Genomic DNA, 15,881 nt, shown 5'->3' on the forward strand with positions numbered 1-15,881 from the left:
GAAAATTGACATAAACATATGAGAATCCATCAATATTTCTCCAAATGTGCATGCTTTTAAGATAAAAGCCGATATGAAATGCCATAGAGGTAACATAATTGTTCAGACACTTTGCATCACAGAAATACATTATATTTTAAAGTATATAATAGAATACCATTATTTTAAATTGTAATAATATTTCACAGTATTGCTGTTTTTTCTGTATGTTTGATTTACACCATGATGAGCTTGAGACATGATCACAGAGGGTTTTTTCACAGCCTACCTGACTGAAAGGCCTCATTATTTATGCAGGTCATTAGAGCTCTTTATGCGATTCTTTTGTCTTCTCAGGTGAGAATCACCCATTATTCATGATGATTCACGTCTCCACGCATACTGTTTCTTGACCAAAGATGTTTTAGAAAATTTAAATCTCTCTATTGTTTTATATGAATAAGCAGGCAGCATAATGTTTACCTCATTTTTAAGCAAAAACTCTAGTCTACAACCTCCAATACCTAGAACTCTTGTGAACACAGATTTAATATATATTTTTTGGCTTTATTTCAGTGACTTAAGTTTTTTGTTTTTTCAATAACCATGCATAAACGTTATTCCTTCAAAAACACAAACATGTACATACATGTTCCTCACATATTATTATAGCCTAGTTTGTGCTGAATACAGTGTAATGACACTTTTTCCATTAATATGTTTATGAACAACTGAAAAAAAGCACAAATGTCAGGGCATGTCAAAACTTCTCAAGGGCCCCAAAATCCTCAGACCCCTGAGGGTTAAGCATGGATAAACTAGCATTGTCACAAAAAACTACATAACAGATAGCTCTCTAACGCTGATAGTAGGGAACATAACATAAACTTAGGATTGTCAGTAGATTGTTAGATTGTCACTTACTCCTCTCAAGTGGACCTGCTGCACAGCGGCCCCCAAATTAAGTGCAATTTCCTCCTGTAAAAGGCTCACTTCTCAATCTGAAGACACCAGATGGAATTTCTCATCCTCATTGGAGTCTGAGATAACTGGAAGAGTAACAAGTCAGGCTAATGGTCAGGCATAGACTGTATCCAGGCACGTGCACTAGGGGTGTAACGATACGCTCAGGTCACGATACGGTACGCATCTCGATACGGAGTTCACGATACGATACGCATCACGATATTTTGAACAAAATGAAACTGAAATTCAAACAAGATTTATAAAAAAAACATGAACAAATTTCAATAATTTTCCTTGTTGTACATACAAAATCACATTTCAATAAAATAAATAAATATAAAATTTTAATAAAAACCTTCTGTATTCAAATTAACAGTTGAATAGGGCTGTCTGTCACTGAAAAAAAATGTTAAATTTAACATGAACTTAGAATTATGAATAGGGGCCGTTCACATATCCTGTTTAAAAACGCGTGGAAGGCGCGGCCGCACCGCTTCTCCTTCTTTCCAAAGCGCTTGCGCTCCCGTGGCGTCGGTCGTTGCTATGCAACCATGAACTGAGCTCTCCAAGAGGATCAGGGGTGCGTTTCCCGAAAGCATCGTTGGTGAACTATGGTTGCAAGTCCCATTGAACTCTATTGGTAACGACGGAACTTACGACCATAGTTCGCTTTGGGAAATGCACCCCAGGATGTTTCTGCAAAGGATGAATGATTTCTAGCCCTTGCATTAGTTTTACTACGAGATATATTGATGGAGATAAGATATAAAAACCACCATGTACAGCTATGATCAGCTGTTCGGCTGAGCTTTTGATGTTTTGTTACGGAAAGGCCATAGCTGATCGGTTGATTCTTGTCACACGACCTGTGGCGCGCTTGCGGCATTCTGAGAAGTTGAGAATTGCATGCGCGTCGCGACCGCGTTGATCCCATTATGAGCGCGCCTGCCGCGCGGCTACATTTGAAAATAATAACTGACTTGCACGCGGAAAAGACGCAATATGTGAACGGCCCCACAGAACTTCTTAAAGCAAAGCATCGCAAACATCTTTTGCTTTTCTGTGAGCACAGCTGTTGCTGTGCACTGCGGTGAAAGAAAGCCACGACTTTTCTCACACGACCATGCAAGAGACTGACATGAGAAACGTTTAAACCTGCTTGCAAGATTCAATGTGTGCCCGAAACACTTACTGAACTAGAGAGCTGATTGAGACACACCATCTACGATAAATCGTTACACCCCTAATACTTATAGTAATTTAAAAATGTGGTAGCATTGGATCTGGACAGGAAGGATAACTCTGGGAGTTGGAAGGGGTGTGTCGCGATTCTGCCTTCTCACATCGCGATACAGGTTCGTGGACCTGCGTATCGCGATTTCGGTTTCATATCGCATATTGTTACAGCCCTAACGTGCACACATAGACATAAAAGGGGGCTTGAGCACCTGCCCTTTTTCCTCCTTGAGAGAATGTGCCCTTTTTTCTGGGGTGTTTTTTTTTTTTTTTTTTTTTTTTTTTTTTTTTAATTAATGAATATATTCCTGTTTACACAGAGCTTCCCTGTTAAACAAATATATTTGCTGAATAATAATAAAAAAAAAAAAACTATATATCAAGTCGGCTTTGTCGAGTTCAGCTGCCCTCCGCGACATGCCATTCATTTCGAACGCGCGCGCACCCCGCCCCCCTATGTTTGCTTGCTGGCTGAAAACTTGTGACAACTATTCCCGGGAAGATACAACTGCTGTCTGGCGATGAGAAGCGAAAAAGAAAAAAAGCCCTAGATGGGTCCATCCCATTTCTTTCAGGTAGCCTATATGTTCACAAACATGTGAATTTGGCTATTTAATGTTGAGATTATTTATACGTTTAATGCCGCGTTAATAGTTTGACCACCATCAACGTATCTGCCTGATTTGACACTAATGCAATGTATATCATATTATAATTTTAATTATTTAATGTGCTTTGCATTGCGTTTTGAACCATGGTAAAGATATCTGTAGGGCTGTCAATACCAGAAGAGGAGCTTTCCATGGATGCGCATCCATGATCCGCTTTATTAGACAGTTTTCTAAAGAAAAGGATGCATGATTTATTAAAACTATCTAAAAATCATAATACAGCATTACATAATGCTATTCTTAAATCTACGCTTACACATGATAATACATAGAAAAATTTAAACCCTCGCTCTGTCTTTGCATGTTTGATGTCCACATATTTTTGTTAAAGAAATTACAGTGGCATTTCTAACAAAAAAAGGTGGCCGAATATTATTATTTAACTAATAATATATTTTTAATTATGGTTGTTGGCTTTGATCGTGGATTTGACCGTGGGGGGGGGGGGGGGGGGGGGGGGTGTTTAAATATACAGATTAGCTTGTTTTGGTTAATTTAGAAGAAATCTACAGATGCAAACAGACGGATGGTAGTACATCTAAATGTGGCATGTGCAACCAGGTTAAGTTAGGGTTTAGGGTTAAGTTTTCTTTCCATTAGAGTAAAAGACATGGCAGCAAAAATGAACCAAAATCTTAAAATTGTCCCCTACATGAAAGAAGCATTACAATAACACCAAAAGAATTAAAACGATTTATTGATTTGTGCAAAATAAACAAATTATCAGTGAAACTATGTCCCTCTCCTTGGTGCAGTCATTTATTCTAAATATATAGCTACTTGAAAATAGTTGCTGTTGCCTGCTCTTGTGATAAACCTAGTGAATACTAAAGAAGAACATGGTCTCTGTGCGAACTGATTATTTTGTAGAAATCTGTGGAGTATAAAACAATTGTGTGAGTGTAAGGGAATTAAAATACATTGGTAAGGAAGTAAGAGTTGTCTTAATATATTTAAGGGTTTATTAATTTTTTTAAATAAATAATTATAAGTGCCCTTTTTTCCACTTGAGCCCCTGCCCCCCAAAAATGTCTGTGCACGTCCCTGACTGTATCCTTGACTTGCACATCTGCAAATCTCTTAAGACCATCTACACTTTGATGCACTCTAACTACTCTACCAACTGGTCAGCAACAATGGATGAGGTATAGCCCAGCAGTTTCATATTCAATATGGCCTCAAATTCCAGTAAGGTAGTGTAGTGATTGGTACTCACGTCACTGTTAACGTTGTTATTTTTGGATCACGCGTCACTTAAGGCTGGCCACACACTTGAAGATTTTAAATCCGATTTGAAAAGCCCAATGTGAAATCGCTCCTGCAATCAACAGGTGTGTGGTCTCGCAGTCTGGTCAAATCATAGTGTGTGCATTCAGAGGATTATAATGCCAAAAATTGGTTGAAACTGTCATCATGTCTGTGGTCTCCCGCAGTTTTAAAATCAGTTAAGATTTGAAAATAGTCTAGTGTGTCCCAGGCCTAAGATCTTGATATCAGTACATCAGATGACCACTGTTCAATCATTTAGAATTAATGTAAACTGGAGGGAGATGGTCGGCTGATTTATCTGAAAGATTGGTGAGATTGTTAACTTGTAGAGCCTCTTACTGTATTATCAGCACAAGGAAGACGCAAGTGTAATAAAACACGTTATTAACAAAAGATAAACAATAATAACTACCACAACTACTAAATCAAAGAATGATAAAGGAATAAAGTGCATAAGATGGACAAAATACAAGTGATTAATTTGAGTGTGGCTCTTTTTAAAAGAGAAATTGTTGTTACAGAAATTAATAAGGTGAAGAACCTTTTTCATGCATCAAACAAATAAATGAAATATTATTTGTTATTAACTAACATCAGCTATATAACATCAAATGTGAATTAGGAAATCTTTATATAATCATACTGATAATATACAACAATGCCAAGGTGTCTGGAAAGAGGTTTGGTTAAGTGATATTTACTTTCCACATGTTCGAGTGAGCAGTCAGATGACGGCACTGTTTGGATTGGTTGTTTTGAGTAACTGAAGTAGGAAAAGGAATCCGTTTCAGCAGCTTTGAACACAAAGCTCTGTGGGATTCTGTGGGGACATGGCCAGAGCAAAGACAGGAGACACAGCTTGCAATCAATTAAAAAGTTTTATTAACTTCAAAACTTGCATTTTACAAACAAACAAAAAACAATAAAAACAATATAGCTGCGAGCAGCAATTATCAGGGTTCAAGCTTTAAGGTCTTTAAGCAATTGTGCAAAACTGTATTTTGTTTCATTTAGCAAGCATGTAACAATCTCATTCATAGATGGAAAATACCATTTACAGCCAATACAAGCAGTTTACCATAGGATATGGTTTTAAAGCTTTCTAACAGTTATCGTGCCACCTATGGTCCAATCTCCAAAGTTGGCATGTTTCTTTAGATACATATGAATGAATGAATGAATGAATTAATATTTTATTTAAGTGTCATGCACTCATGGTGCCCAGCCCGCATGGGCTTATATGACACTATCCAATCATTAGGAAAGATGTCCATCAAAAAACAAACAAACAGTACAATAAGTCACAACATCCTGACATAATCATAACTAAATTACCTCATCTCAGGATACAAAGTCTTTTGTCTTAATGTCCATGCCTTCTCAACAAAGGTTACCATACAAAAAAATTCATTTTCAAATAACCAACACATAATTTCACCTTCAGACAGCCAAAACAAATCTGGATTTTTCTGTTGCATCATATTATACAAATCAATTCTTAAATTGTTATATAGAGGGCAATAAAACATAAAATGAAATTCATCCTCCACCAAACATAAATCGCATACAGAACATAACCTATCCTCCTCTGGGACTCCTTTAAAGCGCCCCACTTCCACCTTTAGGGGCAGCACTCCAGCTCTGAGCTGAGCACACAGAGACCTCTGTCTTCTATTCAGATTATATTTGACATAAGGTTCAGTAAAGAAATTTTCCTTAAACTGTACATAACTCCTTAATTTAGGCTTCCGTAGCGTCTCTAATTTCCACTGTTCTTTATAAATTTCAAATAATATTTGTCTGATATTGGTGATCTTACCCTGTAAACCATTCAAAAACAATTGTTGTAAATTTACTACTGAGAAGATCTCAAGGACATCCTTAGACCAAGGATGTCCGTGAGATCTATCCCAGTTAAACACTTTTCATGTGAGTCTTTCCTCTGGTAAACACACAAGGCGGTTCCATAGCCTAAGGACTTCCACTCTTTGTTTGACCACACAGGGCTCCCAGCCCATGTCCCCCTCTATGGCCGCCCTAGTAGGGCTGGACAATAATTCAATATCAATATATATCGCGATATAATTTTTTTTCGATAACGGTGATATGATTTTTAAACACATTTCCGGTATTTCGATATATACATTACACAGCATCACTGACTTGAGACGCAGCCGTTAGAAAGAGCAGAACGCGATTGGCTATTTGCGTGATGACGTACACCACAGAGACATGCAGCCACCAGCCAGTGCTCAGCAGTTGTACGCTAAGATCAAACGCGAACGCGGCAAGTTTTGCAAAATGAGTACACCTGATGCAAATGCGACGGAACAAGCTTCCACAACTTGATGAAAGTATGTGTGCATAACTACACCGTGCTGGTTAATGTTTGGTGCAGGAGAATGTGTGAAATAAAAACTTTAAACACGGATACTTTATTCTGTATGAGCTATGTGTCACGTGGTTAGTGTTATTAAACTCATCGCGGAGCTCCGCGCTGAAACCGAGCATATGCGCGCTCCGCCTGTATCATAAAAACAATCGTATTTTTCATCTGTTCGTATTCAAACTCCAGTTCTGACCGCATCGCGAGCAAAATACAAACAACACACGTGCTGTGCTGAGGGAAACGGCCTACGGCTCGCATGTTTGAACGCAGCTAGAGCAGGCAGAGGTGATATGAGCCGCACTATTGTGACATTTGAATTATCCGCTGTAATGCGATCTCATGCAAACATATTTTCCATTTGGGCTGGTAGATTACAGCAAAACAATCCACTTCCGAGAGAAGTGATGCTTCCTCATGCATAATACTGAAATTATAATCTTATGCATACTACAGCGCAGTGATTGGATTAAATGAGCTTTATGTCATGAATATATATGTCGAGAAACGGTCTACGTCAGCATGTTCGACCATGTCCATACTTGGGCCGAAAGTACACGATTACTCAGATTTTGTGATGGTGCTCCGACTCAGCTTTTCAAACAGGAAGACAGAAATCGCTATGAAAAATGCAAAAATAAGTATTTTTCACTTATGAATAACATTGAGTACCTTTAGTGTTTTCAACGATGTGCAGCCTCTCATATCTGTTTACATCTCAAATTTTCATCTCATGTTTTGGGGTTTCATGAACCTTTAAGAATAATAAAATCAGCCTACGTTATAGTTTAATGTTAAAGATATTAATATTACTAAAGTGATTGAGTCTTATGTTTATTTTTATGTTTGTATGAAGGCTAAATACAAATAAAAGCTGAACATAAATTTATTTGTACTGTTTTTATTTCTAAAATCCTATATAGTTTTATAGGAAGAGATTTCATAGATTTGGCAAATTCATTTTTCAGACGTTTGTAGGTACAGACATCCGTTGTGGCCGTTCTTGGCAGTTTTTCTGAGGCTATTATATAGTTCATATCGATATCGGAATTATATCGTATCTACCGAAATTAAGAATTATATCGTGATATAAATTTTGGCCATATCGTCCAGCCCTACGCCCTAGTGGTAAACCTGTGTACTCCAAGAAAATATCTAATAGCCCTACTTTGGACCGCATTACATTCTGGAGCATCTTCAAAGCCCCATACTCCAGCAGCATAGAACAACACAGGTCTAACCACTGAATCATACAGTTTAGTAAATATATCAAAACTCAGCTCAGGACAGACCTTCATCTTATTAACCACAGCTCCAAGTGCCCTCCCAGCAGACTCTGATAACACTTGTCTGCCTTCTGAAAAATTCACATTTTCATGAAAAACAAAACCAAGATACTTATAAGTTACAGAATACATCAGTAATGTTTGTCCAAAATAAAATTCATAATCACTCTGATGTACAAAAGGCTTTCTAAAATGAACTATTTGTGTTTTATGCCCATTAATGGCAAGTCTCCATTTATTACACCATTTATACATAATATCCAGCATCTTCTGCAGCTTTGCCTCCTCGTCAGCAACCAAAACAATGTCATCAGCATACAATAATATGCTGAGATTCAAATCATCAATGTCTACACCCAAGTTGGCTTTCTTTATTTCTTGAGCTAAGTCATTCACATAAATTGCAAATAGAGTTGGTGAGAGAACGTCTCCTTGTTTCACTCCAAATGGAGTAGGAAACCAACCTGTCCTTAGCTCATTCACCTGCACACAGGCTAGTGGGGCCTTGTACAGGGCTTTAATGGATTTATAAAAACGTCCACCAATACCACACATAATTAACTTATGTTTCAGAAGGTCTCTGTTTATCCAATCAAAAGCTTTTTTAAAATCCACAAAACAAACAAAAGTACTTTTGTCTTCCTGCAGTCTTGCTCTCACCACTGAGGACAGAACATAAATGTGATCAATGCACGCTCTGTTTTTTCTAAATCCATTCTGTTCATCCACCAAGATTTTATTCATTTCTAAAAATTCACAAAGCCCATTGTTGAGGATGCCAGAGAACACTTTATAAACTGTACTTAACAAACTGATGCCTCTGTAGATCAAGGGGACTCTTGGGTCAGCTTGAGAAGACTTGGGGATAGGCTGGATAATAGACTTATACCACACTGATGGTATAAAACCACTTTCAAAACAATATTTAAATAAACAATGCAGAGTCTTTAACAGCTTTGGACATTTAAGGACCTCATTAGACAATTCATCCACACCAACAGCTTTATATGTTTTAGTCTTTTCAATAACAGTCTGCACCTCATCCACAGTAATCTCACGATCTAAAACATCATTAGTGAAGTGCAAAAATGGACGTTTATGTTCAAGCAGCATTTTAGATCTGCAGATATTTACTAAGAACTCATCATCAAACTGATGGGTGTTGTTGCATGCAAACAAGTTACTATAGTCTGTCTCCCATCTGCTTATCACTTGCTCTGTTGTAAATATAGATTCCCCTGTATCTGTAACAATCTCATGTGGAATTGGCTTTTTCCTTTTCGGTCCAAGCTTATTAATTTCTCTCCAAAACTGTTGTGAATTATTACTCTGCAGATGCTGTTGTAGCTGGAGAGCTTTTCCTCTCCTGAAGCGTCTTTTATAAAATCTCAACATTTTATCAAAGTCATTCTGACGATTTTTAAATACAACAAATAAATCTTTTTTCAAAATCTGTTCTTTGCATTGTAAATATTGTTTCTCTGCCATGCGTAAATTTTGCCATATACTCTGTAGTTCATTATTCCAATAGGGTTGTTTAATTTTATATGTATTTTTATTACTTCTTCTACTTCGTTTGGGTCTATATTTATCAATTTCTCTGTGTAAAGTCAAACAAAATCATTCATAGCAATGATTCACATTTTCCTGTGTGTTTTCCCCATTCTCTAATTGGTCTACAATGTCATTCAGAGCTTTATAGCAGACCTCAGACTCCAGAAAGTTATCATGCAACTTTCTCATTGGACTCTTACTTTTCAAATCAAAATATGTTCTTTTTGTAAAGCCTGCCTCTTGTATTTTTAAACGTAAATATAGCACAGAATGATCAGGGAGCTTACTTCTATCATCTAGATAGAAGTAAGGTTTATCACCTGCTGCTCATTTTTTTCTACTAGACCCAAAGGAGTAAAGACTTTAAATTCTACACAGGTATTTAAATCTACATGTGGCATCACAATGTAATCAACCACAGCTTTACCTCTGACAGATATAGAAGTAAAATTGTCATTTTCTGGGGTTACTCTTCCATTCAAAACACAACATTTAGAATCTTTAAGAAATTCAATGAAAGTTTCCCCATGTTTATTTGAACTTGAGTCCAACACCACCCTGGAGGGAATATCATCCTCCTCAACATAATCTTTGAGGTGCGCGATGCGACTATTTAAATCTCCACAGATGTAAACGGAGTCAGCATCAGCCGCATATATTAATGAAAATAAATGAGCAAAGAAAAGATCCGCATTACGACCCCCATGTCGAGGTTTCAGGGGACAAATAACAGGAGATTACTATAAACGAATATCGAGACACAACATGCTCAAAGCGTAGACAAAGTATTCCCTCATAAACCTTGTCAGTTCTCATTGAAAAATTGTCCAAAATAATGTTCTTAACAAAAACACCCACACCACCGGAGCCTTTAACAGCTCTTTTTGTACACAGCATGATTATGCCCAATCCAGGTAAAGCCATCAAGCTCAGGTGCAAAATTATATAGATGAGTCTCATTTAAAGAGATTATATCTGGCTCCAGCGAAAGGAGAAGATGCGCTCTAAGTTTACAGTTATTTAGCGTCCATCCATTTACGTTCCAATGAACCAAAACAAAGTCAGTACTTACAGGCTGGACGTAATCGCGTTACACCCGAGGCTCTCTTTCCACGTCATTCTCCGAACGTTTAATCAACCTCCCATTACCAGCCAAATAGTAATCCTTTGCAGATGGAATCTCTCGGAGGAGAGTTCTAACAGCATGTGCTGTTACATATACTGCATGTGCTCACCTATTTTCATGAACTTTAGAGTTTTCGTTTAGGATTTATAGGCTTTTGAGTGTATTTTGCCATGCCCATATTCTAAATTACCCTATTATAGCTACACAAAGGGTAAAGTTCATTGTGTTTTGATAATTATGATCTAGAGAATCCAGAGAATTGTACTGCACTGGTTTGGTTCCGATTGGGCAAAAAACTTAGGACTGGTTCTTAAAAGTAGGTTTTTTACATAATCACAAATATTTAATGAGCAATTTGATTGACAGCAGTGGTTCTTGAGATAAAGTTGTTCAGCATGAGGAGATCTATCAAACGATATGTGTATTGTGTGTATGTGTGAAACGCCATGTGATTTCAGAGACGTAAAACTCATTAGCACTATCTAGTGACCAATTTCTTTTAAAATTCTTACAGACCTCTAAGACCATTAATTGAACATGCCCACAGAGTTTCGTTCCAATCAGCCTCCATTAACCTTGTCTATAGGTGCTCAAACTTCATTGGTTGATGGCAGCCATGTTTTTTGAGATATATTCCAATGTCCTCATAGACAATCATGGATCCTTGGACCAAGACTTTGCATGCCAAATTTCAAGTCAATCAGACTAACGGTTGAGTAGTTATAGCTGTTTTCATGTCTAAAAATTCAAAATGGAGTACTATGGAGATTTTTTTTTCATCTTGAGCCAATGATTCCAATGATATAAGGCACTAGAGACAAACGGTCTAGGAGTTATGAGCAGTTTTGTGGTTTTGATTGCTTTAGCGCCACCTATTGGCCAATTGGGGTCACACCTTGTCAGTCTCTCCCCAAACTGAGATCTATCATCTGGCCAAGTTTCAAGTCTCGAGGCCTACGATTACAATAGGGTTTCAGCATTACGTGCTTGAACCCCTAATAAAATGTAAAACAGGGACACTGACACTGACCCTACTCAAGGAGGTCCTTCTCTAGAACAAACCGCTGATAGGCAAAACGAGCCCTTTCAAACTCTCCAAAGCACCCGAGGTGGTATGGTTGGCAGAATGGTCCCCTGAGGGGAACCGAGGGGAGGAAGACTTCTATTTCTGTGTTCCGAGTTGAAATGTGAAAAGGGTCCATACTTTTTTCACATGGCCCCTTGTAGTTAAATATCAGCAAAACTCTAACTATGCACAGCAGCAGTATGACCAAACTCAGTTCGTTTTTCATTGCTTGAACACAGTTTTCAAAACTCTACACACTTATCCCATATAACCACAACCTGCACCTGTGGATTTACAACTTTGTTATAACACACTGCTGTAAAGTGAACCACCATCAAAACAGAATAGATTTCAGCATGCACTGCATTTCAATTTTGCAGGATTAGCCCCTCAATTATTTGTTCGAATTACATTGTACTTTTAGTTTCTACCTTTTTTTTCTCATTACTGTAATTCCGTAAATTACTAAGACTATTGAACAAACTGCTCATTTTCATTTACCTTAAAGAACTGTTATGTTCTAAAAATTTAAATAAACATGTGAAAGAATGTCATTTCTTTGAAGAAATATTACTTTGTTGAAGTCACTGAAATTGTTAAACTGTAAAGATGAAAAGTTTGTATTTTCTGTGTTGGAGTTTGATGCTAGGTTTTTACTCTCAGTGTGTTCTGTGCAGTGTGTGTATGTGTAACGGATGGAGTGGGACAACGGAGTTGGAGATCCATGTGCAGGCTTTATTAATTAGAAGAGCGCAGTCAAACAGGCAGTAGGTAGATCACCAGAAAACAGTAACAGGAGGGCAAGGCAAAAGAGTAATCCAAAAACACAGGCAATGGTCAAGGCAGGCAGCAAACAATCATCTAACAAGGAATTAGTCCAGGGTCAAAACACAGGCAAGGCTAGGCAAAGACAAGGAACACGGAGACAAGGAAGAACAAAGGCTAAACAATACTCAGCAATATGTGTATGTGTATATATGTATGTATGTGTGCGTGCGTGCGTGCGTGCGTGCGTGCGTGCGTGCGTGCGTGCGTGCGTGCGTGCGTGCGTGCGTGCGTGCGTGCGTGAGAGCAGCTTATAAAGGGTCACTGATGGGAAACAGGTGAGAGTGCATGATTGGTTCCTAGGTGGGGGATTGTGGGAAATGAAGTCCATATGAAGAAAATAGAACACAGGACGAGGGCACATGTAACAGTATGTAAGAATTCTGTCCGCTAGAGGTCGCTAGAGGCCTATTCAAAACAAAGGCATAGCTTGATGACGCCAAGTTTGAGCGCAGAATCTTGGGACATGTGGTCTTCACCTCAACGGACGGTGCAAAAGAATAGGGATAGGATTCAGGAAGAAATCATGTTCATGGATGCGATTATTAATGTTACTGTAGTATGAATAAGAGCAGGATCGTGTTGTGGGAGCTGAATGACGCCGCTGGAGCGATTGCGCAACACATGCCGTGAGTAGCAGAACTTTTATTATGCCACAGTAGCCGGCGTCGCTTCCACTTTTCCGGTCATGAGTATGAGGTAACACAGCTCTGTTTATCATATTAGTTACTCCGTGCTGCTGTGAGACCCTTGTTTGAGACACTGCAGTAAGCTAGATTGATTTGAGAATATCATATTAAATGCTGGATGGCTTGTGTTGATAAATGGCATGCAATTCATTTTAAAACATATTGTATGATGGAGAAAATTCTGTATTTCTGTTACTAAAAATAAATCTGCATCTGATTATGCTATGTTAGCTACTTCACAAAATAGTGTTTTTCTCTGAGGTGTGGTAAAGCATGGTACTCGCAAAAAAATCAAGATTTAAACAATAATACTAAACATGTTGAGTTATATAACAATTAGTTTTCTGTCTATAAATATATCAAAACAGTTGTTCTCTTGTCTATTAATACATGTATATTAAAGCATATTTGGTGTTTCCATGGTTTCTACAAAATAAAACCAGAAACCGAGGGTAACACAGGTGCAGTTGACAGGCGACTCCTCACACATCCCGGAGCCTTGGTTGAAATTGCAATTTTCTCACGATTTACAAATAGTTGTAAACATTTGGGATATTGTAAGTACTCAAGTGAACAAAATATATAATACTGGCCTAGTGGTTTTTGGATATTTTACTGCAAAATTCTTACATATTGCACCTTTAAACCCACTGCCCATATTTAATCAAAGAAACAAATTTGATTTGTTGGTTGATTATTAAAATTAAATGTTTAGTTATATTTGGCACATTGAATGAGGTAAAAGGAAAGAAGGAACGAAAATGTTGGACAATGCATTTAACATAAAGTAACACTTTTTTTTTTTTTTTTAACTTTAGTTAAACTATAGTTAAAGTAATGATACAGCAAGCTATTATTATTATTATTATTATTATTATTATTATTATTATTATTATTATTATTATTATTATTATTTAATGAACATTATTAAATTTGTGATTTCTTTCACTGACAAGTGAAGCTCAGGGACCAAAAATTGATTATGTGAACATCCACGTCAGCATTCCCTTGTGTGTTTGTCTTGTATTATAAATTCAGATGCTTCACCAGCACAACATAATTCAACTCTGATTCTCGTCTTCTTTCCAAAAAGTTATTTTATATTTGCTAGGTTGATGGTTTTGACTGCAGATTTTGGCTAGCTACAAGATTTTGTTCTGTACATATTTTCAATGTAGGTTTATTTTACATGTTTTGAAATAACATTCTATTGTCAATCTGCTCTCTTGAAAACATCTAATTTTCAATGATCATCATCCATTGTCTGTGCAGGTCATTTGTATGCTGTTTCATTAATGATTGTAATTTCTCTTTATTTAGAGGTGCTAATTTGGACATTTTTAACTGTTAAATATTTGATGTTAATATCTGTTATCCATGGGTAATTTATCTCATTTTAAAACAATTGTATTGGCTGGTTACATTGATATTGGGAATATTAAGTATTTATGTTTCATTGTTTTGATCCTGCTGTTTGTTGCAATCATAGTAGCAAATCAATTAATTATTGGAATTATATGTAAGGAGAAGTCCCTGCATGAACCTATGTATGTTTTTTTATGCAGTTTGTCTGTAAATGAACTGTATGGCTGCATTGCTTTATTCCCATCCCTTCTAAGTAATATGCTACTGGCAAAGATCCCAGAAGTTTCACTCACCCTTTGTCATGCTCAGATATTTGCTTTGTACACTTATGGATCAGTAGAATTCTGTAATTTAGCAATCATGTCTTATGACAGGTATGTAGCCATCTGTTACCCGTTAGAATATCACAGAATCATGTCTCCTGCCAGGACAGTTACATTGATTACTCTGGGGTGGTCAATATCAATTATCAAATTCTCTGTTACTTTATCAGTGAATGTACAGCTAAAGTTGTGTGGAAATGTATTGGACAAAGTATGGTGTGACAACTACATGCTTGTGAAACTGGCATGCTCAGACACCACAGCAAACAACATTTTTGGCATAATTGGTACCACTGTTACTATTGTTGCTCCTCTGGCATTAATTTTGTTCTCATATGCAAAAATTTTAAGAGTCTGTCTAAAGTCCACAAGAGAAAAGTCCCAAAAAGCTCTAAGTACATGTACTCCCCACATTGTCTCACTAATGAATTTCTCTGTTGGCTGTTCATTTGAATTGATCCAAAGCAGATTTGATAAGGTGCCTATGCCTCCTGTACTACGTGTGATTCTTTCAATTTATTTTCTGATGTGTCCGCCACTCATCAATCCTATCATGTATGGTATGAGACTTTCTAAAATAAAAAGGGCACTTAAAAATTTAATTTACGCCAGGAGCTATATAAAACCTGTATCATAATAGTGTGTAAAACTATTGTTCATTGTCACCTTTCAGGTACTATAGAAAAATAAGTCATGTGCTAACTCATTGTCTACAAAAAACTGTTGTTTGTATTTGTCCAAAATAAGAATATCTTATAAGATTAAGAATCGGTGATAATTATTTTGATTGATGTTTACATAATGTGAAAATATTATGTTTAATATCTGTTAAAATGAACAATTAACTGTCTTAAATTTTTTCTTTTTCATTAGAATAATATTGCTTTTGAAATTATTCGTATCTTCTCTGAAATTAATAAAAAATTAAAATAAATTTTCTTTTTGATCTATTTATTTATTTATTTTTACAAAAACAAATGCTGGTCTTTAATGTCACCATAAAATCAAAATCAACATTTCTCATCTCATTTTTTAAAAAATGGAATATTGTAGTATTTCCAAAGAGTATAGAACCCAAGAGGCCAGGGCTGTGCACAGATATTTTGAGGGGCAGTGGTCCAAACCAAAAAAGGGGCACTA

The 15,881-nt window shown here is 36.8% G+C and overlaps 1 protein-coding gene across 1 annotated transcript; it reads left to right on the forward strand.

Moving 5' to 3' along the window:
• The first annotated feature begins 14,073 nt into the window (after positions 1–14,073).
• On the forward strand, positions 14,074–15,629 carry LOC125262788 (olfactory receptor 142-like). Its single transcript, XM_048181669.1, has one exon. It carries the CDS (start codon positions 14,431–14,433, stop codon positions 15,376–15,378), a length of 948 nt encoding a protein of 315 aa, XP_048037626.1. The 5' UTR covers positions 14,074–14,430; the 3' UTR covers positions 15,379–15,629.
• The last annotated feature ends 252 nt before the right edge of the window (positions 15,630–15,881 follow it).

Source organism: Megalobrama amblycephala, linkage group LG2 (genome assembly GCF_018812025.1).
Source record: "Megalobrama amblycephala isolate DHTTF-2021 linkage group LG2, ASM1881202v1, whole genome shotgun sequence".
NCBI classification, from domain to species: Eukaryota; Metazoa; Chordata; class Actinopteri; order Cypriniformes; family Xenocyprididae; genus Megalobrama; species Megalobrama amblycephala.

Excerpts from the sequence above, each read along its gene's own strand:
- LOC125262788 (XM_048181669.1), top strand. The coding sequence starts at position 14,431 with ATGGGTAATTTATCTCATTTTAAAACAATTGTATTGGCTGGTTACATT.